We start from the raw sequence: 25278 nt of genomic DNA on the forward strand, positions 1-25278 counted from the left end.
CCGGTGAGGTGTTTTCTTTACCCTACAGATTAGGGTTCTGTGGGGAGGGCTTGATTCTTTTGATTTCCACCGAAAAAAACTCAAACCTAATCTGGCTGATACCATTGATAGAACTCTCAATCGATGTAGGCTAGATCAATCGGTGATTTACCTTCTCCTTGGCTCGGCGAGCTCGAACCAGCAGCCATGGTGGTGTTGTGGCGGCGGTGATTGCAGTGAGATGGCAAGGTGGTGGCGGTGCTTCCCGTTAGCACTGCACTAACCCTAGATCGGTAGGGGATGTAGGTGGGGTGTACGGCATCGCGACGAACCTCGTGGTGTGAGCCACCGGCCCCCACCTCTTTATATAGTGCAGGTGACAGGGGGCCGTCAACCATAGTGGGTTGAGCGCCCCCGATCAGTGCGCGGATCTAAGGGCCCGGTGGGCTGTTGGGCCCACACGGTGGAGATCATCCTAACATTCTCCCCCTTGATCTCAACTTTTACTTTTGACCTTATACTTTTACTTTACTCGTTTCATAACAGATCAGTACATAGAACATGTTTCATCGTCACAGCTCAATTGCCGATAGAATCAGACAGCCACAACGTACCTCTCTGTTTTGAAACAAATTCTTTAACCTTGGGCCCTTTATTGTCCGGAAATCTTAGACTATGCCATAAAACCCATGTCAACTGTGTGTTCTCCGAACACACTGGGCGGTAAGCCTTTAATAAGCAGATCTGCAAATACTTGTCTATTGCTTTTATGCTTCAAGCATTTCTACATAATTCCGGACTTTCTCCTTTACAACGCATAACTCTGTGTCAGTGTGTTTGGCATCAACACTTGACTCATTGTCATAGGAGAGAAAAACTTAAAATGGTTATCGCTGTTGTCAACCATTATCAACTCCGGGTACAGGTCTCCTTAACCATTTTGCCTGTCCCTCAGCCTCATATCAAGCTATAAAATATCTTTGCATCACATTGATGATAATTGTTTCATTCTTTGGAGCTTTTCCACACAAAAACCTCCAAGTATGAAAGTTAGCGACAATTGTGGATTTCGCTATACATTTCACAAGTCATGTCTTTGTACTCACAATCTTTTGAGAGCACTTACTTCTTTCAGCATGAGGCCGGTATCTTTGACTCCATTCCAGTGATCTATATATGGACTGGACATTGCCAAAACAACCCGGATATGTGAACTGTGTCAGGGTAATGTATTGAGCTTCCAACAACTGAAGCATATGGTACCATATCTGTTTTCAATCTTTTCTCGTCAACTCTTGGAACACTATAGTTTCCAGTTCCATTACCCTTGACTATACGTAGGTTTTCTCGCATGCATACTTTAGAGACCTTTCTTAGCATGTCTATTCGACATCCCTAATACCCCTTTTATTCTTTTCTTCGTGAATCTCGATACTTATAACGAGAGACACTCTACCGAGAACATTCTTTTGAACTTTGAGGACAAGAACTTCTTTTCTCCTCCTGCAGTAGGTTGACATCACCACTAGCAAGTAGGATGTCATCCACATGCACAGGATTAGGAAATGAATTTCCCATTCTATAACTTTGCACGAATACAATTGTCCTCTCATTTTCTTTAACCAATAACATATGACAACAGCGATACTGATACAACCAGTTCAGACCAAGTGCTAGCTAGGTCTGGTCTGCAACCCGATGAACCAAGCAGAGTCGCAATCTGAACAACTCGAAAACACAATTGGCCACGATATCAAAGTCACTGCCACATTGCGAATGACACTGTTACAGACCGATCGAGATATAACCATGCACAAACAATAGCACATCACATCAAGCAATTTATCCACACGGGGTGGAAGTCTCCTGACGTCTTCAGGCTCCAAGCAGGGTGGACTGAATGTGCTAGTTTCGATCCTTCCTCTGTCTCCAGTGCCCCTTCTGCTCATCAGCCAAGTGTTTCAAGCCACCACAGGAGTACCAAATATCTCAAATGATGGATAACAATAGGTGATTGGAAGAACTCTCACAAAAAGATGTTTTACTAAAGCAAAACTCTATTTAATTTTGAGGTTATGACAAGGGCATTTATTTGCTTTGAATAATCATACCAGTGAAGACGACAGGTTGTTTCTCCATTTTTGAACAACTGAAGGCTTCTTCTCTTGGATAGTGTTCTCCATCTCGTTCAGCTCCTGCATGATCTCATCCATCGTAGGCCTCTTATGTTGGTCATACTCCACACATTTTCGAGCTATCTCAACACACCTTTTCTCTTGTGAGCAGCCCACCTCTAGTGTTTTATGCCACTGTAAAGTTCGAATATATAGTAAGGATAACAACCCCCATATGTTGTATGAAGCGAGGATACCCATTAATTGAACTAACTTATGCCATAATCCGAAAGATTTGTTTGATGATAAGCAATACATGTCTCAAGTTCGTAGTGCTTTCCATAGGCCTATTAGTGCATTTCAGTGGTACATCAATAAAGAGCTGAGTTCTCCCCTCTTTCCAGCACATGGAGATGGAAGATGACTGGAGGCGGAGAGAAATGGCGGCCTTGCTGGAGGAGATACGGAAGAAACTCTAAGCTGCCTTTGTCCATGTAGAGGAGATAACGATGTAAAGCCGTCTTACCATGGGAGCCGTTAGGAAATAGAACTACAGCTAGATGTCTGGGCTCTGTCTCCAGGTCCAGGGTGGCTGGAAATGCAGGATGTCGACCGTGGGAGGTGCTGCAGGTAGTGGAACTGACACACATGGATGCCAGCTCAGTTTTCTCTAGCATGCAGTGATGTCAACAGAGGAATGCCAAACCAAATTCTCTACCTAGTTGAAAGTGCGATAAACTACAAATTTAATTCAGCTAATATTTTTGTTTACTCGGACTCTTTCACCATGTTTCTCTGCATGTATATCCACTTTACGAGTGCTATGAATGAAATTGCTTAAGAATTTTTAGTATGATTTCACACATAAAAACTACGAGCTTTCTGCTTGCTGAAAATTGACTATGCATGTATGAATGGTAATTGTTTTTGACATAACTAAACAACATATGCTAGAATGGCTAGGTAGGTTCTCCTTACATTTTCGAAATCGTAGTTGTTATCTCTTGTTAATAGTTTTGTGATTATGACACCCAAGCCATATATGTCTGACTTGAATGATATTTCACCACTATTAATAAGTTCTGGTGCAATTGATCCCCTGCATGACAATATACAATTGTCAATATGAGATATCATGGTACAAAGAAAATTCAACATATTTGACATCGATGTAAAAAATGGAGTTCTCAAGAGGCTTAGCTTACCGTGTTCCAAATATTTGCTTGGTCACAATTATGGATTCCCCTTCAGCAAGGAATCTTGACAGACCAAAGTCTGTAATTTTTGGTTCCATGTTAGCATCCAGCAGAACGTTCTCAGGTTTCAGATCCAGATGAGTAATGCGTTGTTTGTGAAGGTAGTGTAGACCATGGCAGATCCCCTTAATCATTTGGTAACGTATTTGCCATTCATGTCCAGCACATTTCTCTGCAAAAGCGAAAAAATGCATTCAAATTTCATAGCCTATTCGGCATACAGATTTAGGAGCCTTTTACTTTATAATATGTATGAGTGACACTCTGAAGAAATATTAGTAACACTACGTAACAATATTTATGCACAGCAGTATAATTAATCCGTCTTTATAATCCTTAGTACGCTAGATGATTTGAGCAAATGTTTACTTTTTCCCAAGAAACTACAATTCATGGAAAACGCAGAATGGCTGGCAATGAGAAAACATCCGGCAGAAACCACTCTCGCCAGTTTCACTGGATATTTTCTCGATTGCAATTGTAAGGCTCCCGAATTAGTTTTGGTATTAATATAACACGACCTTGAATATCTAGCAATGCGATCAAATTCAATTTTGATCAACCCCTAAACCAGTGGTGCCGCTATGTGTAAGCTGTGGGTTCAGCTGACCCCACAGCTTTTTACAAAACCACTTCAGTTTATAGACATTTAGGCATTAGTGCTTGGGTTGTAAGGCAAATGACCCCATAGATATTTGGTGCTGGCATTAACTTTCAAAATTTAAGGCCAATGCTTATTTTTCAGTCAGTAAAAATGAGGATATGATGTTGCAAGCATTATACCTTTAATATAATTCTGAAGGTCTCCATTAGGAACATACTCAAAGCAGAGTAACCTTTGTGTTTCCTCTGCTATAACATGTGTTCCATTCACTTCCATCAGTTCACCGTGTGCAACTGCACAATAGCCTAGAAGTCTGACTACATTACTATGATGTGCCTTTTTTAAACATACAATCTCGTCCACGAATGCATTATTAGATAAATCCTGCAATATACAGAGCTTCTTCACAGCAACTTTCCCTTTTGGAAGAATTCCCTGTATTTACTCACCGTACATGTTAGCATTGACATGAACATTTCACTTCAATGGGGTAACATCTGAAAACTTATGATTTGACAGATAATCAGGAACAAAGTATACCAGGTAAACAGCTCCAAACCCACCACGCCCAATCATTCGAGAAAAATTTCTTGTAACTGATTTTAAAAGTGCATATGATAGCTTTGTTGGCTCTGCACTTGCATCACTTAACATGCTCTCCAGGGCCTTCAGTTCATTCGCTTGATTACGCATTTCTGCCATAGAAAATCCTCCTGAATAATAAGTACACATGGTAATAATATTTCTCTTCATGAACTTCTACATCATGTTATTTCTCCACTACAAGAAGAAATTTCTATCATAAACCCAAAATGAAAATGTTACAACACCTAATGTATACCATACCAATATATGGTCCCAAGTGCACATCTGTTTATTTAATTTACCCTTTTCTACCATTCCTGTTTGCAGAGCTAAATTCAATGACCATAACAATTCAATACTATTCTAAAAGCATGGGTTATGTATCATTTCCAATAAAAGAAGTTTTATATGAACTGTACTACTTCGTGTGAGCTTTTGCACATTGTTGTACATAGGTACACCACACCAGAAAAGATTTTGTGGATCATGGAGAAGTAAATGATAATAATGTTCCGTAGTGACTTAATTATATTTTCCTTTTGCCGAACTAGTATTTTCCTTCCTGTGAAAGTGTAATCCATAACTACTAGCATACAGCAGATAAAAAAACTTTTCGAAGAACACTAACCTGAAGAAGACCATGCCGTGATGCTGCTCTCAGAGGACATGATGAATTCTCCATAGTAGTAATACTATAAAGCATACAAGGATCATTATGTATATATACCAATTTTTTAAAGGAGGAAAAACGATAACAAATTGTGATAACAAAACAGGTGTGGACTAGAAACCCTTATGTTCTTATGGCACAATATTTAGAATAATCTGGCATGTACTAAACCTGCTGTAAGGCAACAATGGTCTTTTACTCATTTCTGCTTTATTCCATGGTTTACCCACTTTAACAAATTTCCCCAACCTAATAGGGAAGCCCCACATGTGGTCTCAATGTCCAGACACATACAAGTACTTTGTATAATACAATATTATTGGGCATGAGACATGTAGTGCTTTCATCCTTATTGCAATTCCTGTCCAATATGACTACAATGGCATCGAAAGGCATAAGTGGTTGCACTCTCCCATTGCAATATGTCTCATCACAGAGTATGTTTTACATACTCTTTTTGTTTGACTACATTTCTTCTGTCAGATGATCACTATAGGCTCAAGCAAGCACGATAATATAACCTTAAATACATACTACATTCAATCGGCAATCGGGCAACTAACTAAACAGGAGTAAAAAGTAAAAAATATTGCACTAAGTATGGTCTTTCCCTCAGTAGACATTATGTTAAAGTAGAGTTGTTTCAAAAGCCAGATATAATGAAACAAAAATAATACACACAGAAAATATTGTGATTGTGTGTACTTTGCATGTTTTAGGGGAGTTTGTGTGTACTTTGCAGTCATACCTCTGGATTGGCAGATTTAGTCTCAAGGAAATGCATTATTTGTCCAATAGTAGGCCTTCTTTCGGGTTGGATATCCACACAATTCAGCCCAATGTTGATCCAACACTCCACTTGTTGGATGAAACCCGCTTCAAGTGATGGGTACTTCAATTCGACGTTGGAACCTTGCATCCAAGTATTTACTGCCTGGTAAATTGGATTAGGGGGCTATTGTTATGCCATATACTAAATACACATATTCATAAGTATAACAAATTTCACTCAACAATTGCCCGATTAAAAAAAAACTCTCTTTTACTCATTTCTGCTTTCTTCCATGGTTTACCCAATTTAAAAAAAATTCCCCAACCTAATAGAGAAGCCCCACATGTCAGGCCCATATGTTGGCTGAAGCAGACAATGCATAGGTTCCATGTCACAAAATATTAAAAATAGTAATTACTAATATGTTAAATCTTAAAAAAATTATGTCATTCACTTTTTTACCATAGTTATGTGACAGTTCATGCTTAACCTTTGTAAAAATATAATTTAAATTATGCTTCAAAATGTCCATTTTGCATCTTTTTTACAGAAATTTAATAGCTGATTTCTAATATCTGTGATGCCATGTGTCATCTGACTCAACTACCACGTACATCTTACAACTGGGTTAGCCGAGGAAATATTCTTAGAGGTAAACTCGTAGAATATATATAACACAAGGGAGGAGGGTTCACACTCTGCAATACCTAGTGGGTAAAAAGGTAGAACTTACTTACTTAACATGTACACAATGTGAACCATTTGGCACAAACATAGAAAGAATCTGGGGAGGAAAGAACAATATCAAAAGACAATTTAGAAGATCAGCACAATGCATGACACTGCATCGCTACATAAACTCTATAGGGAAGGCAGATCCGCCAGGTGCGCTATCCACTACTGGCGCTACCTGTAAGGAATTAATGCAGCCTACAGAACATGTCCGCCAATAACATGGCGACAAGGAGTTGTAAGAAAATACTTAAGACTATGGCCAATCCACAAGCGAAAGCAATGTACTATTTTATACAAAAGCATGGTGTGTATGTAAAAGTCTGACAGGTGGGCACCATCTAAAGAACGAGATAGGGTCTTCACACTGACATTGCCGTAGAACCATAGTGAAGGGTGTGTACCTTCTTAGAGTTCTACGAAGATTTAGAGTTAAGAGAAAAGAAACAAATTGATTTCTTTTTCCTAATTTCAAAATCAAACGGCTTCAGTAAAAAAATCATATGGAATGAGCAATATTAATAAGATTATCTTACATTCTCGATATATGACCGTCCTGATGATTCGTCGCTAGGACACCTGTCTCCGGTGGCGATCTCTATTATCAGAACACCCAAACTGTACATATTTGACTTGACTGTAACATTTCCGGTGTCCATGACCTCTGGTGCTATGTACCCTCTGCATAACGACATTTATTACTGAAAGATCATGGAACTACGCTAAAGATATGAAAATCATGAAAGATCCAATTGATCATGGAGAAGCACCATAAGGGGAGTGGTTTCCCCGGTTCAAGAAACCTGGGAGCAGGAGCAGACCGGTGTTCAACATGCTTTCCTGGCTTATCCTTTTTTTTTTCAAATTTTACTTTAGGCTTGAGTGTCTAGTAAGAACATAGGGATAAGGTGCTTCCAGTAGAAGGGATGACAGCGAGTTATTCTTGTCCTCTGTAATTTAGCTTGGGGTTTTCACTTGTGTAAAACTGTAACAAATAAAGCAGGGCATGTAGCATAGGTGTAGCTCATGTCCTGGGCACTGTTGACATGCTCTGCACACGTATAGCAGGCATGGGCAAGGTGATAGTGTCGTGCTGTACTGCACGACCTGGACACACGCAGTGAGCGTGAGGCTGTAAAGGAGAGAGCAGTGTGTAGCTTCTCCTCACTTCAGTCATAAACCAAAAAATAACAAAAACGAACTCAGCACAAAGTTAGTGCTGGGGGGAAACCATCGAGTACCTGGTGTGCATCCTTTCTCTGGTTGATTTCCTGCTGCTGATTCTTCTCCGACGACCCAAGATCCGAGTCCCGTGTGTGTCCACCGTTAGAAAGGGAGACGAGCGAGACTTTGGGCCTGTCATTTGGCACCAGAGCCGAAGTTAGGAGCTAGGAGAAGGAGATGGCGCCGACGCCGCAGGAGGAGGCGGAAGCCGCCAAGGCGTTGGCTGATGCGGGGAAGGGGGCTGCTGACAAGGCGGATGCGAAGACTGCCGGCAGCAGCGAGCTGCTACCGTTGGCGGTGTCGGTAGCGCAGAGCGGGCGGCCGCGCGGGCCGCTCGTGTGGCCGCAGCTGACGAAGACAAACTACCCCATCTGGGTGATAAAGATGAGGGTGGCGATGCAGTCAGCGCGCATCTGGGAGGCGGTGGAGCGGACGACCGCGGATTATGAGGTAGATCGAGAGGCCCTGTACGCCATCTACCAGAGCGTGCCGGACTCCTTCATGCCGTCCCTCGCTGGCAAGGACTCGGCAAAGGCGGCGTGGGAAACCATCCGCGCAGCGCACGTCGGTCACGACCGCGTGCAGCAGGCGAGCCTTCAGGCGATGAGGCTTGAGTTCGAGCAGCTCAAGATGGGTGACGCCGAGGCCGTCGACGACTTCGCAGCACGGCTGAACACCCTGGTCGCCAAGCTGCGGACACTTGATGTGACAGCCATTGAAGTGCAGAAATCCGCTAGCTTCGGGACCATGCCATTATCTAGCAAAATATTGGCAGGTTTAAAACCCTCATGGACAAGGGGGGCATCCTGGCATTCCACGTGAAGGTAATGCAATCCCTCACAAATGCCATGTATTATTTTGTGACGAGTTTGCCAATCGAGTTTGCAAGATTTGTCTGCACCAAGCAAGTAAGAGGTAAAAAGAAGTGGAACGTAAATAAGAGCTATCCTGAGTTGTCATACCCTATTACCCATACCATTTAATATCATGTCTAGACTTCCGTTTGGCAAAAACTCATAGCAGACCAAATTCTCTATAATATTCCACCACATTGTCTTTTCTGGATTCTTTTCATCAGGAACTGGTACTTGTGTTGGCTCGTAGCAGTAGCCCATCAGTCGTACTATATTTTTGTGCTTGAGCCTCATAAGGTTTACCACTCTCTCAAATTGATCCTTTAGTTTTCTTAATCTCTCATCAAATCTCTTCACAGCTATCACTTCCCCACCTCCAATCCTTCCCTGCTCAACTGCTATTATTAATACGTGGAAAATTCTGGAATCTGCACTTCATGAACATTGAAAAAGAGGCAACGCTTAACTGTACCTTATAAACAGCACCGAAGTCATCATGACCAAGTTTTTCAGAGAAATTACTCGTGATCTTTTCCAACTCTTTTAATGACATTTTCCTTACTTCAAAATCATGAATGCCCTTTTAGATGACACCAAAATATTTGAAGTTAGAAATGGTGGATATGAACTGCTCTTCTAATTATTAACATACTGATGACTATGTCGAAAACTAAAACATGGGTGACTATGGTACGTGTGTATGTCAATTAAGGACTTCTATACAATTTTTCACCATGCATCCTATAACTATCCTATGTGTGCTAGTTGTAAAATATAGTGGAAGGCTTACAAACATCTTGTACCTAAAGCTTTTATGTACAATAGTCAGCATTCAGCACAAATCTAGAATGTTCATACCTGTCCCATCTGTGATGGTGGGTAATCTCCCTTAGCTTCTACTTCATATAGTTTACGAACGATATCGTTAATCAGAGGCCTTTGTTGTTGGTCATTGTGCATGCAGTCTACTGCGATTTCGATACAAGCCCTCACTTGTTTGCAATCTGCTTCAAATGAGGGATATCTCCTTATCTCTTGTAGCCGTTTCCTCCAGCATTTGTGTACCTTCAAAGAGAGTGCACAAGCATGTATACATCAGCAAGTGTCAAGTTTTAAAATGAAATCTTTTGCGGAGCGCAGGGTGAAGAACATAGTCATCAAGAGAAACCTTTAGTAGCAATTTCAGACTTTTTCCTTTACAGACACTATATTTAGCATACACTTTCTAACAGCATATACTTGATAATCTGAAAACTGAAATAAACAAAGAGCTTATTCGTACATGCTCAACACATTCAGGACCGTCCATGCAATTAATGTCCGATTCTTCCGTACTTCCAGTCAATATAACTTTAATTAGAGCACCCAAGCTAAATATGTCAGACCTTTTTGACACCACTCCTTCATGTATCATACTGCATCATAACACAAATGATACATACAAAGTGAGAGCAAAGAAAACCAAAGTTAGCCGATCAAACAATTGTGTTTCAAAGGAAACATCAACTTACCGTCGCCATCCATAAGAAATAGCTTTACTCATTGTGGCTCTCTCGTTTACTGGCTTGAACATCCGAGATAAACCGAAATCTGTGATTTTTGGTATCTTCTCACCATCTAGCAAAATATTACCTGGGTTGAGATTAGAGTGCACAATGTCAGCTTCATGAAGGTATTGTAAACCCTCGCAGATCCCCTTTATTATTTTGAAGCGTATACTCCATCCAAGACGTTGATCTGTGGGACCAAGGAGAATTGTTTACAAAATGCAAATGTTTAAGGCTATTTTTTTATTATATGTTGAACAAAATACACGTGCTAGACCACTCACGCACCTGAAATAAAATTGCAAAGATTTCCACCAGGCACATACTCAAAGCCGATTAACCTGTGTATGTATACACCACATATGGATGTCCCATAGTGCACATGTGATTCTTCATGTTCTTCGTATGAATAGCCCAATAATCTCACAATATTCTTGTGGTTGGTGCTCATAAGTTGTGTACATTTATTCGAGAATCTCTTGTCGTCAAACCCTGTCATCTGATAGAGCAGCTTCACAGCGACAACTTCTCCGGTTGGAAGATGTGCCTATTCAACAGCTTGGGTTAACTAGATTTATGCTTCAACCTACTTTGTGGCAGTGAGGAGGAGGGAGAAGATGAGTAAATAGCATAACTACCGCTTTTGAAAAAATTCTAATACCTACCACTTCCCCCTCCACCTCACCCCCCTTCCTCCCTACTCCCTCCCAACCCTAGCCGCCCCTCCACCTCACCCCCCCTCCTCCCTCCTCCCTCCCAACCCTAGCCGCCCTCCACCTCACCCCCCCCTTCCCTTCTTCGCCGCCGCCTGAGGCAGCCGCCGGGCAAGCCCGGGGCGCCAAGGATGGTGGCGGCGGGGCCTCGGTTGCCCTGCCTCTGCGTGGGGAACCCTGGATCTGGAGCGGCGGCTCCATTGGCAAGACACGGCCGGCTAGCAGCCGTGCGGGCGGTGGATCTGGCGTCCCGGCCGCGCGGGCGGCGGGATCCAGTGGTCGTTGGCGGCCGGCGGCAGCTTCTGCGGTGGCCAGTGCGCGCGATCTGGCGCCTCCCCTCCCCTGTTCGGCGTGCGGGCCAGCCTGGTGGGGCCGCGATTCCTTAGGTCGCCGGTTCTGTACAGGAGGCGCTGCTGGTGGCGGGGATCTAGTTCGGGCGAAATCCCTGGTCGGCCATGGTCGGCCGCGTCGACGGCGACGCCTGAGGGCGTCGTTCCCCTCCTTGGAGGCGTCGGTATGGATTGATCCCCTCACTTCCCCTTCCCCTAGGTCTCCCGGGCGAAAGCCCTAACTTTGTTGGGCGGCAACGGCGCTCATGGCGCCGTTCCCTTCTTGAAGGCGCCGCTTTGGGAACCTTGGGGCTGGGTGGCGCTTGTGGGTGGTGGGCGACGGCGGTGGTGCGGCCCTTTCCTAGCATGGATCTGCGTCCGTTGCTTGGAAGTGGACTCGCGTAGGTGGAGATCGTCGTTTGGCGTCATGGTGGCGTCGATGGCGGAGGCACCTGCCAAGGTTGGCACCTCAATCTGCTATGAAGATGGACCAGTGGAAGATGGCGGCGACGACACATGTGAGTGTGTCGAACCGGTTTGTGTCCCGGACCCGGTATGTGGCTCGGTCGGGGCCTCCGGCTTTAGATGTTAGGCTTAGGTGAGAGGTCTGGATATTTGGCCCAGCTTGCACCCCTTCATCATATGGATTGAAGTAGCGGCAGATGTTGCCAAGATGGCGGATTCAGGCATATTATTGTACTACTTTGTAAGGTCCTCGAGAATAATCAATAAAATGGCCGTATGCATCTCCCAGATGCAGAGGCCGGGGGTCATCCTCCTTTTCTAAGAAAAAACCACTTCTGTGCTTTCTGATTTTTAAAACTACTAGGCGACATTGATGACCGGTTTAATTAGGGTTAACCCATCTTATAACAGCTGAGGCCCACACATAAATGAACCGTTGGTTTAAACTAGTTAATGTGTACGTGCAATGCACGTTAATTTGGAAGTATATTAAGTGCACGTGGATATTGGATATTGAGTAGGATATTATTTGTATGTTATTATGTGATTAGCACTATATTTAGCATGAAATTAACTGCACGTTAAACGTGTTGAGCGCTCGACATTGAAGCAGTCTAGGTCGTTGGATTGAGATGATTTGATGGCCAAGATTATTTGGATCTGCTAAAAGATCGTGGATGTCGCCTAGAGGGGGGGGTTGAATAGGCGCTTTAAAATAATTACGGTTTAGGCTTGAACAAATGCGGAATAAACCTAGCGGTTAATTTGACAAGCAGAAAACCTACAACAACTAGGCTCACCTATGTGCACCAACAACTTATGCTAAGCAAGATAAACAACTAAGTGATAGCAAGATATATGACAAGAAACAATATGGCTATCACAAAGTAAAGTGCATAAGTAAAGGGTTCGGGTAAGAGATAACCGAGGCACGCGGAGACGACGATGTATCCCGAAGTTCACACCCTTGCGGATGCTAATCTTCGTTTGGAGCGGTGTGGAGGCACAATGCTCCCCAAGAAGCCACTAGGTCCACCGTAATCTCCTCACGCCCTCGCACAATGCAAGATGCCGTGATTCCACTAAGGGACCCTTGAGGGCGGTCACCGAACCCGTACAAATGGCAACCCTTGGGGGTGGTCACCGAACCCGTACACTTTGGCAACCCTTGGGGGCGGTCACCGGTACCCGTCAAATTGCTCGGGGCGATCTCCACAACCTAATTGGAGACCCCGACGCTTGCCCGGAGCTTTACACCACAATGATTGAGCTCTGAACACCACCAACCGTCTAGGGCGCCCAAGCACCCAAGAGGAACAAGCTCAAGGCACCAAGCACCCAAGAGTAATAAGCTTCTCAACTTGTAACTTCCACGTATCACCGTGGAGAACTCAAACCGATGCACCAAATGCAATGGCAAGGGCACACGGAGTGCCCAAGTCCTTCTCACTCAAATCCCACCGAAGCAACTAATGCTAGGGAGGAAAATGAGAGGAAGAACAAGAAGGAGAACACCAAGAACTCCGAGATCTAGATCCAAGGGGTTCCCCTCACAAAGAGGAGAAAGTGATTGGTGGAAATGTGGATCTAGATCTCCTCTCTCTTTTCCCTCAAAAACTAGCAAGAATCCATGGAGGGATTGAGAGTTAGCAAGCTCGAAGGAGGTCAACAATGGGGGAAGAACACGAGCTCAAAGGATAAGGTTCAATGGGGAAGAAGACCCCCTTTTATAGAAGGGGAAAAATCCAACCGTTATGTGCTCAGCCCGCACACGAGCGGTACTACCGCTCTGGCGGAAGAAGCAGGGAAAAGGAGCAACCAAACATGAACCTTGGGGCGGTAGTACCGCTTATAAGCGGTACTACCGCGCACCCCAGCGGTACTACCGCTGGAGGAGCAGAACACGGGACCAAAAATGCAGTAGCGGTACTACCGCCCGACCGGAGCGATACTACCGCTTATAGGCGGAACTGCCGTGCCTTACTGCCGTGCAACTACTGCAAAACTCGACACGAAAAATGCAAGACCCAAAATCAAGGCGGTACCAGCGCGGAACCGTAGCCGTACTACCGCTTATGGCCATAGGCGGTACTACCGCTTTGGACAGCGGTACTACCGCTTGGGGCGATAAGCGGTACTGCCGCTCTGGCCGCGGTACTACCGCAGGGAGAAAACCCAAAACTGCCATAACTTCTTCATGAGAGCTCCGAATTGAGCAAACTCAAGCTTGTTGGATAGAGGAAGACGAGTAGCATCAAAACAGCGGCTGGTTATAGTAAGAAGAGGCAAGGGAGGTATGCCAACAAATAGAGGAGTGAAACCTCCAACCGAGAAAAACCGGCATAACCTCCAACATCGAAAACATCATAGAAGATGCGAGTGAACTCCGTTTTCGATGAACTCGAGCTTGTCATCAAGATGACCATAAGCTTCAAAACTCACAAAGAGAAGAACCAAACAAGAACCAACAAAGATGATGCAAGGATGCAATGGTTTGAGCTCTCTATGAACGATACGATCAAGCTACTCATCGAGAGCCCCCCTTGATAGTACGGCAATCGATCATATAACCCGGTCTCCCAACTACCATCATGAGACCGGTAAAATAGAAAACCTATCAAGAGCAAACCTTTGCCTTGCACATGGTCCACTTGAGCTTGATGATGACGATCTTGACTCCCTCAAGATGGACCACCTTTCTTGGTTGTGTTGGCTCGATGAAGTCTAGTTGATTGCTCCCCCATACTCCACTATGGGTGAGCCACTCTTCCGCACATCTTCACCAGTCCATTGTCACCACAATGGACGGCAAGCTTCAAGCATTTGATCTCTTCATGATGCTTCACTTGAACTTGCACACCGCAACCTAACCCCACAAATAACTCTCACGAAGATCATGGGTTAGTACACAAAGCGTAATTGACAATGCTTACCACACCATGGGATCGCTTGATCCCTCTCGGTACATCTTGTGCGCTTTGTGTGTTGATCAACTTGATTCACTCTTGATTTAGTCTTGATCAACCTTGACTCTTTCCAACTCTCTTCATTTGGATGATGTCTTGAAGATAAACATGAATGATCACACAATCTTCTTCTTCAAGACATGCTTGCAATAAGCTCTACTCTCACATGACCAATCTTTGGATAATTCCTTAATAACACCTTGGTCACCACATAAACTCTTTGAAACCAACACATGGACTTCAAGAAAAGCCTATGGACAAATCCTTCAAATATAACTCAAGGCAACCATTAGTCCATAGAGATTGTCATCAATTACCAAAACCAAACATGGGGGCACCGCATGTTCTTTCATCTGCCCCTTTGGGTATTTTTATGTTGGTATATATATAGATGCTTGTTGACAGTTAACTTACACATGGGGCCCACATGTCAGTCTCACTTATAAATTCCTAATGAGAAAAGACAAAATCCCCAATTCCCACTGCAGGAGCTTCCACCCAGCCGGCGACCGCCACCGGCGAGCCGGAGCTCCGCCACACCCCTCCAGCTCTCCCTTCCTTGCCCCGCCCCCATCTGAGCAAGCCCGCGTTGCGCCCCGTGCGCCATGACGGCCACTGGCCCTCGGCCGCCGCGGCCTCCCATCCCCTCCTCGAGCTGCTCCTGCTTGCTGATGCCTCCACTACTGCTTGTCGCTGCTTCTCCATGGCGCTGCTGCTTGCCCATGCTGCTGCCGCTGCTTCCGGCTGCTACTGCTCCAACGAAGCGCTGAAGGCCGGCCGATGCACATATCGGCTCCGGCGACGAGCTCGTCATCGGGGACTTGATTGCTTTTTATTTTATTTTCCAGGGACCTGATTGCTTTTAAAAAAAATATAGGGACGTGATTGCTTCTACATCACAAAAAATCTGATGTCCCAGGCGTCTTTGGATTGTAGGATTTTTCTATAGAACTTCTGAAGGATTTTCATTTGGGTTTTCTCACACAAGCGTCATTTGGATCATAGGATTTGAGTTTTTTAATTCCTATGAGCACAATCATAAGCCAACAATTTCCTACCTCCCCTCATTAACAAGTACAACTTGTTGAAGATGACCTAAGGAAGTTACAAAACCAAGAGATCAGCAGAAAGAAAGTACTCCTATTGAATGTCTGTTGTTTGGCCCTTGTAGCTCTGTGTGAGCTCTTCTTTATTTTTGTTTTGAGACTTTAAGACCTTGTCGAACCTATTTATTTGTTTAATAAGATGACCGTATGCATCGTCCTGATGCAGAGGCCGGGGAGTCCCCCCTTTTCGAAAAAAAAAGAAAAAAAATTGTCTTGAGAACAGCAAAGAATATAAGTACAAGCGTATTTTGACAACAAAAGTCGAAGATGCTATGTAGGCCTGTAACCGTAATGGAATACCTTGTAAACTTTCCCAAGTTGGCCCCTGCCAATTATTTGCGAAAAATCACGTGTAGCTTGCCTGAAAAAAATATATCCTGGCATCCTTGACCCATCACTCGTACCTTGCGAGTTTACCTGTGGGGGCAATGAGCAAGTAAGAGTATGATTGATATTTTACATAAATTACCCTGCAAGAAAAGATATTTTATATGAATTGAAAAGCCTTGCAGATAGAAGTAGTTATGAGCAAAGCCGTACTTTCTTAACCTCTCAAAGTTTTACAGCAGAAGACTATCTATTTCTATGTCAATTGAGAAATTATTAATTCTAAGTCAGCAATCTTGAACATCGAGTTGTTATCCAACAAAATCTTGGTAGTTAAATAGTTTAAAATTTATGTGGAATTTAGTTGTGCAAATGTACAAGTTGTGCAGCTTGTATTTTCTTCAGCTGTAAACTTCATGATGAACAACTTGATCAACTTAGAAATAAAATTCCTTGATCAACTAAGAAATAAAAACCTGTCTGGATAAGATAACTTTCGTATGCAATACATACAGTGAAGATATGGGGATCAGAAGCTACATGTAGAACCATGGCACTACTGATTAACCAGGATCTTGTTGTATAATTAATCAGAGAGCTAGTTGAAGCTGCTAAATCACACCTGAAAGGGAAAGTTTGGTGTTCCAAAAGAAGAAAGCGGCTCCGATGGTGGTGAGGACATTTGTGGGCTTCGAGCTGTGAAGAATTGCACATCCGAGCAAGAATTTGGTCAGAAGCTGTATTATTGGGCGAAATACAAAAGGGAACGTACATGAGCTAGTTTACCTGAGAAGACGACTTGCGGTGCGCTGTAGGCAGAGCAAGCAATGAGCTAGAGCCAGAAGGGATAAGAATGAAGAGCAGCTAGCTAGCTTAGCTTGGCCCTTTAATTGCGGGTTGGAGTCTAGATCTGGATCACTCTTGCAATTTTCAACTTATTAGTTCAGCTTATTTGCAGGTCGTATTCAGATTAAAAATCATGGCTGACGAAGACGAACCATTTTTTTTGGAGGAGTGGACTTGACCCAAAGCCAAAGGGCTCTGGGCATGTGATGTGATGCTTGGCAATCCAGACCAACAAGCAATAAAAGTCTTCTGACTAGCCACGATGTCTGAAGTCCTAATAAACAACAGGTTTCCTACAATAACAATTTTCGAACCTGTGACCGATCCTGGAACATGGCAAATACAGTAGTACTGTATTTCATAAGATATTCGACTTCTAGCACACGAAATTGTTTCCCTAAAAGATCTTAAACACCCGAAAACTGCAGTATTTGGCATTAGAAAAGCATGGCGAATGCAATCCGTTTCTTCAGACAGTGTAGGATCCTCGGAGGTAAGGGGCTAACCGATTGCCGATATGCGGTCGCGGAGGAGGAGCCGCCGCCGCAGGAGAACGAGGAGGAGAAGACCCGTCACGCCGGCGGTCGACGGCAAAATCCACGATCCCCATCACCACGCCGCCTACGAGCTGCTCGGCAAAATGCGCACGCGAACCTCTCTCCACTTCTCCCCGTTTGTCCAGAGTAGTTCAACCAAACCCACATCACCCGTACCACGTGAGACATGTGGTAAGCAATCCAAACAATTCAAAAAAAAAAAAACCCACATCACCCGTCGTGCCTTATTGTTGTTAGGCCCAAATGTGCTTTGCTCTAGTCACACTCTTCAATTGTGTTTGGGACGGTGCACAAGATTTATTTCCCCTCAAAAAGAAAAACAAGATTTATTTTACGTAGAGACTGAACACAGATGATGCAAGCAAAATTGTACTCCCTCCGTTCCGAGTTACTTGTCACACGTATGGATGTATCTAGATGTATTTTACTTCTAGATACATCCATTTCAGAGACGAGTAATTCGGAACGGAGGGAATACTACTTCTCTAAAAAAATCAAACTCCCTTTGTTTTTATCGTCAACAGAAACTGTACTTTGCTCAATTTCCATAAACATAACTTGAGTTGCTCAACTAATTATTAAAGATTATTTGTGCTTATATATGTACTGATGTTTTTTTTATCAAAGAGAAGAAAAACACAAGTACATCAGAGTGTGTTGTTGTTTAAGCCATACAATTTTCTGACAGCATAGATGTCTACAAAATATAATCAAGTTACATAAAGAAAAGATCACTGTCTTACCTTTCCTGACGACCTCCAAGGCTTTGCGTACTATTACTAGTCAGTTGGTGTTACATGATGTCTACAAAATATAATCAAGTTACATAAGGAAAAGATGTGTGCTTCAGAACATGTTTGCGCAGTACAGTACAGGCATCACAAGTTCAGGATTGATGTTCTTTCCAACATGCAAAGCAACCAACCAACCCCAAAAAAAATCTAGCAACAGAAGTCCAACTCTTAACCTGGACATGAACTTGCACATTGTACTTCTCAGGAAATGAAACCCAGCCATAGTTCCTAGCACACACCACTCTCTCACTCTCACTGGATTCATCACACAGGCTCATATCCAACTGTCTGACTAAAAACACAAAATGATACACTACAGTCAACTGTCCTTGCAGCTTAAACAACAAAGATAATCCAAAGAGAACAGGATCATTCATGGAAGATCACTCGGGGCGACGGTTTGCCGTCTGTGATTCGCCTCACCACCATTTCTTGCTCATCCTCACTCTTTGGAAATAAAGACTCTCTTGTGAGGATGACACAATCCCTCCCGCACTTCATGTCTCCTTTCAGGACAATCGTCTGCAAGGTCCTTATAAATGTTGTTCCTGAGAAGTACAATGTGCTCGCTCCAGCAAGGCCCTTATAAATGTAAACTGCTGTTCCAGCGGCCTGAAGCCAAAGATCTGGAGCTCCTTCAGTAGCCAGTTCTTGGAGCTGTGCGAGTCCATCTCCCACTCAGGATTTTTTCTATCAGCGAATACCAACTTTCTGTCATAATTGTCGCCCCAACCGCATGTGTCATGGTCCCATACCTTGATTTCCATGAGGAAAATGTTACGAATCTACTTGAATTTCCAGGTTAAAAAGAACATTTCCCTTATCATTTGTGATAAACACAAGGTAAGATCTAAATGTGCCGAATACAAGGCAACAAGATTTGGGGGTAAAGGAAATAGACCCTCACTTCAGTTTACAAAGATCAAAAGGTAAGAGATGTCTTCATAAATTGTGTAGAGGGAGAGAAGCTTACAAAACATTATTTTGAAAAGGCAGCAAGAACCATACTTCGATTGGAATACTAGACTGAAACAGCACAAGTTACCTCAATATGTAACATTTCGACAGAGGGTGCAGCCTCAAGAAAGGTTGTTGTCCATATAATGTCAAATTCAATAAAGATACCAAACACAGACAGCTTCCTTAGGTTGCTGAATGCGGTGCAGAGTTGCTTCATTTCAGGTTGCATCCAAAGCTGACCACAAGATAAAAACAAACAGTTTAAAAGCGTCTATACAAAAAAAACACATGGATGGAGGTTATCAAATTATTTAAAGCTCTATGTTTTCTCTACCATACAAAAACTCATCCATGGTATATCTAGAGTTCTAGACTAGGATAACTCTGAGTCTATGACCACATAGAAAATACAGAGGCGTGACAATGTTGCGAATACAAAAAATGAACTGGTACTTACATTTTCTCCATTGAAATCCAATGTCAGAGTATGTATGCTTGTGGTTCCATGTCACTTAATTTAAATACTCTGTCATCTAATGTTAAAGTAGATGCGAATATTAATTCATCAAGAGATGGGACATAACCAAACGACAAGGGGGTATATTCAGACACCCAATTATCCCATTCGAGCTTCTCCAGCTTCGGAAGGCAGACCAACTCGAGCCTCTTAAAGCAACAGAAGTGGATTTCTAAAACACTGAGTTTTGAGTTTGGTGCATCAATCTTACACAGAGTGTGACGGCCAGTCTAACAGTAAATGAGGGTTAGATGCTTCAGTTCCTTGCAACTGTCAAACAGGACACGGTTGATGTCCAGTTCCTTGAAGCATACATTGTACAGAGAGAGCTTTGTGAGGCAATGGAGCACACTAGGGTAGGCAGTGAAAAACCCATCTATATCTTGGGCTCGCTGAAGCATATACTCTTCATTACGGTCAAGAAGATCTGTCTCGTCGAAAATGGTGAGATCCAAATCTTTCAACAAACCACAATTGACTGCGTCACCTACCAGTGGGCCGAGGTCAGACAAGAAAGTGTTGATCAAGTAGATCACAAGGTCCAGCCTCGCGGTGGTGGATCCTCTCCGAGGTTTAGACAATAAACTCCTGATTGCTTTGGTTAGAGCCACCATAGCTTCCTGCGTGTCATTTGCCTCAATCGGATCTGAGCGTGGAGCAGGCAGGAAATACCTGACATTAATATTGAGCTCAGGCAGCAGCCAGGGCAGCTGCCTCCACCGTGTTGACAGCGAGCTTGTCCGTGCGGCTGTGCTTATGTCGACTTTCAGCAAGATAGAGAGTAAAACATCGTCCGTCAGCGCGCTCAACCTATCTTCCTCTGGTTGCTGCACACAGAAATATGGATCCAGTTACTTTGTTGCAGATTAACCAAATTCAGAGACTTGAACATTTAACAGGTAGTAGTATGAGCAAACAGTAGTACCAAGCCATATGGTGACAAAACTACGAAAGTATACCTAAATGTGACACCCAAACTAGCACAGAGTTATTCTGAAGCACACAAAAGCATGAATTTCCACCTCATATGACCACCCTCAAAGATGTCACTACTCAAAGTCAGTGTCACTCCCAAGAACAAACAGTATTCCCAAGCCATACAAATAAAATGACAGGAGCACAACTGTGTACCTACCGTGAGACCCAAACTAGCACAAAGTTATCCCAAAGCCCACAAAAGGATGATGAATCTCCACCTCATATGAGAAATCCCACCCAAAAAAAAACTAATCTCACTACTCCCAGTCAGTGTCACTCCTCTTCCAATAGACCCAATCCGCAGGGTGCAGGGTTCTTGCGGTGGTTGCATCTCAACCCTACCTAGTACTACAATCTAGTAGTTTCAAGAAAATGCGACCGGCAATGCGACGCCAGTCAAAATACCCCAGATCTGTTCTGATTACAATCTCACTTGTTCATTTCCCTTGGATTCCTAACGCTCTCGCCAAGAAAGAGCAATAGGTCATGCACCGAATCTACCGACAATACAAGAATAAGAAGGGCAACAAGGGGATCATATCGATTCTCACCGTCGCCTTCTTCTTCGCCATGGGGGAATGCCCTCGGTTCCTCAGTCCTCACCAATGAGTGGCGGTTGCACTCCACGGCTGTAGACCTCGGCGCTACTTCTCCCGCCGGAGGCGGCCCCGGCGTCGCTCCTCGAGCACCGGGCAAAGGCAGAGGCGGCCCCGGCCCCAGAGCACCAGCGGAGGCAGCTCCCAGAACCGGCGGCGGCCTTCAGTAGGCGAAACGCACCCCTCCCCTACCCCCCGCGGTGGTGCTGGCGGCACAGAGAAGCCCTCCGGCTCCGGGTCGAGTGCTCTCTCCTGGCGGCGGTCGATTGGGAGATTTTACGGGAGGAAGAAAAGCTCGATCCCAAACTGCGAGAGAGAAGACGGGGGCTTGTCCTTTCGTGACAATTTCCATTTTACTCACTTCCTTTTTTTTTGTCCATTAAAAAAATGTATTCACTTTCTATTGTTTTGGGATAAGTCACATTTTGTATCATCTAAAAATTCTTTTTTTTTCAAGGGCCCTTGCATCATCTAAAATGACTAACAAAATATGAAGTAGAGTATATGCTATGAAAAGGTGAAGTTGGAGTCGCTCGTTCAAGACAGCCGGTGATGATGATAAAACTTGCGACTCCTTGGCGAATGTCTTTCTTCTTTGCAGCTTTGTGTTCCATGTCTGTGACTAGGTTGGTCGGTGGTGCCCATATCATATGGGCTGGGTTGTATCGGTTTTAGCCCGGTTTTTCATTAACCGGGCAATTCTCTTCTTCTTAATCAATAAAAATGACAAATCTTTTGTCTTGTTTCAAAAATAAAAAAATTTCAGGCAAAATGTCATATACACCCTTCGTTTCTAAACTAAATATTTGTCTTTTTAGAGATTTCAAATGGACTACCACATACGAATGTATATAGACATATTTTAGAGTGTAGATTTACTCATTTTGCTCCGTATGTAGTCATTTGTTGAAATCTCTAGAAAAACAAATATTTAGAAACGGAGGGAGTATTTAGGGACAGAGGGAGTACTTTATTAATTAAATCTATGGTTAAAATTTGATGTCAAATAAAAAAATCCTTATAAATCCATATGGAGGGAGTAATGTCTATCACATCGAAGGTAGAATTCATGTCAGTAGTAGTGTGTTGATCGCCTACTAGCGTGTGGTCTACACCATGTGGGGTTTTTTTAGTAGCAAGCTCATAGTATTAGTCATTGGTTGTGATCATAGTGTCACATACTTCATTAAAAGAATCCAAGACAACGACTGCATTGCATGTTATGCTACAAAGGTCAATGCATCGTAATCGAAGACGATTTTGTGATGTATATTGCCTCCAATGTATCCATATTGGATGTGCTTTCCATCTTGAACCGCCTTCAGTTATGCACTAGCTCATTGGAGGTGGTTTACTTTTTTAAACCGCCTAATCGTGCTCGTTAGAAACGGCTAAAAGTTTAATATTTATGACCACCTATTTTAGTCGCCTCTCACATTAGTAGTGAGAAGAGATATTTCAACTTTGAATTTGTAATAGTGACAAGAGATATTTCAGGGTTGGGCTCGCGAAGATGGCTATAGCCTAGCCTATACTCGAGAGTGTGGTTGCATCGGTTGTGCACGTGGGTTGGTCTAGGTGAGAGATGTAGATGGGTTTGCAGGTTGGGACAGTGTGGGATAGAGAGTAGAGGGGGGGTGTTATGTGGCTGCTAGAAGGAGGGTGCGAGAGGGCCGGCCGGGGGCCTTTTGCCACGGTCGGGCAAGAGGGAAGTGATTTCCTTCTTAATTCTTGCTTGATTAGATTGATACATCTTCTCTCTTTATATATAGAGGTTTACTTGACTCCCAAACAAGGCTTACTTGACCCCTAAGCAAGCGACCCATATCTCTAATTAACCCTAAGACTAACGGGCTATACCACTAGCCCAGGCCCATTAGGCCCATTACGTACTCTAACGGGGGGGTGGGGATTTGTGCCTATTCTATTTTTTAGTTAACCGAGTGTAAAAACCAAATTTGCCGAATCATTTTTGGCTCTTCAATTGTGATGACCAAATTAGGGAACATTTTTTTTGTTTCCATCCGTTCAGGTTTGGTAACGGTCCTTTGTTGGTAGATCAATTCTCGGTCATATACCATGCATTTAGTTTATTTATCTGGGTCACTTTTTCATGGTTCTGCCGCTGGGTAGAGGTTGCGGAGGATCGAGTTCTTCAAACAGGCCATGCGATCTATGAGGCTTGGGGAAGGATGCTAGAGCTAACAGGTTTCACCAAAAACTAAACTCCAAGCTGATGTGGTGTTGGAATGCTAGTCTAGAGGAGAAGGGCTGAGTAGATTTTCCTGATAGAGGTAGGCTTGGAGGGTGCAGATGCACCTTGCAGGTGGGGCCCGCATGTAAGTAAAACAAGATAGAAACCATGGATCAAAGTAAAAAAAAGGGTACACAAGGTGATATAATTAGATGCCAAGTTGGAATAGTAGTTATCACCTCAAGGAAAAAAATCAAACCATTCCACCTCATCAAAGAAACCACTTCTAGTGGTTGAGGGGCTGAAATTGTCCAATTTAGAAATGTTTTTAAAGAAACACCCACGGGTATTTCCATATTCATATATGATAGTACATCAGGGAATAAAACGATTCAGAAAGGACCCTAAATATAGCAAATCCAAAAAAAAAGAAAAACAAGGTCTCAGACTCCATCTTCGCCGAAGCTGCAAGCCAAGAATGAGCTACCTTGCATCTTGGTTCGGTGCCCAAGGAAGAGAACAACACTAGAGACCGCTTCCCCGGTTCCAGGAGCACCAACTCGCCAAACATGGCCACATATGTCGTAGTAGAAGCCCACCACTGAAGGCAAGGCAAAACCACCGGAGAAACCCCATCGGGTGGGGCGACGCCCTAGAGAAAGCTCCCCATTGGCCCACCGTCGAAGAACCAGCTGAGAAAAGGAGGAGGAACCCAAACTTGAAGCCTCACAAAGGTAGGAGCATCAACCATTGCTCCTTGGCATATCTGGACTTGAAAGCTCATGCAATTTTATTTCTTCAACCTCTGCCATCACCACCGCCAAAGGAGGCCAAATCCATATAACAGAGAGAATCTCATGTACACCGCTCGTCCAGATGCATACTACCAGATTCAGAGAGGACGACCTCCATGCGCCCTGATAACCCACTAGTATACGGGATCGCAACAGTTTTCGAGGGTAGAGTATTCAACCCAAATTTATTGATTCGACATAAGTGGAGCCAAAGAATATTCTCAAGTATTAGCAGCTGAGTTATCAATTCAACCACACCTGGAAGACTTAATATCTGCAGCAAAGTATTTAGTAGCAAAGTAGTATGGAAGTAACAGTAACGGTGGTAAAAGTAACATTAGCAGTTTGTAGTAATCGTAACAGTGGCAACGGAAAAGTAACTAAGCAAAGATCAATATGTGAAAAGCTCGCAGGCAATGAATCAGTGATGGGTAATTATGTCGGATGCGATTCCTCATGCAACAGTTATAATATAGGGTGACACAGAACTAGCTCCAGTTCATCAATGTAATGTAGGCATGTATTCCGAATATAGTCATACGTGCTTATGAAAAAGAACTTGCATGACATCTTTTGTCCTACCCTCCCGTGGCAGCGGGGTCCTATTGGAAACTAAGGGATATTAAGGCCTCCTTTTAATAGAGTACCGGACCAAAGCATTAACACTTAGTGAATACATGAACTCCTCAAACTACGGTCATCACCAGCAGTGGTCCCGATTATTGTCACTTCGGGGTTGCCGGATCATAACACATAGTAGGTGACTATTGACTTGCAAGATAGGATCAAGAACTCACAT

The 25278-nt window shown here is 43.6% G+C and overlaps 1 protein-coding gene across 1 annotated transcript; it reads right to left on the reverse strand.

Annotated features, from left to right (window-relative positions):
* Nucleotides 1-1549: 1549 nt before the first annotated feature.
* On the reverse strand, nt 1550-21801 carry LOC123121180 (uncharacterized). Its single transcript, XM_044541103.1, has 25 exons — nt 21447-21801; nt 19858-20744; nt 17596-19635; nt 17242-17382; nt 17030-17153; nt 16866-16939; nt 16217-16333; nt 10626-10884; nt 10302-10527; nt 10073-10205; nt 9649-9855; nt 9263-9370; nt 8913-9177; nt 8539-8831; nt 8186-8435; nt 7954-8068; nt 7249-7393; nt 5957-6142; nt 5167-5230; nt 4494-4666; nt 4133-4388; nt 3299-3521; nt 3072-3192; nt 2091-2288; nt 1550-1920 (listed from the first exon to the last, which is right to left on the reverse strand). Exons 6-25 carry the CDS (start codon nt 16923-16925, stop codon nt 1885-1887), a joined length of 3435 nt encoding a protein of 1144 aa, XP_044397038.1. The 5' UTR covers nt 16926-16939; nt 17030-17153; nt 17242-17382; nt 17596-19635; nt 19858-20744; nt 21447-21801; the 3' UTR covers nt 1550-1884.
* Between the last annotated feature and the right edge of the window lie 3477 nt (nt 21802-25278).

This window comes from Triticum aestivum, chromosome 5D (genome assembly GCF_018294505.1).
Source record: "Triticum aestivum cultivar Chinese Spring chromosome 5D, IWGSC CS RefSeq v2.1, whole genome shotgun sequence".
NCBI lineage: Eukaryota > Viridiplantae > Streptophyta > Magnoliopsida > Poales > Poaceae > Triticum > Triticum aestivum.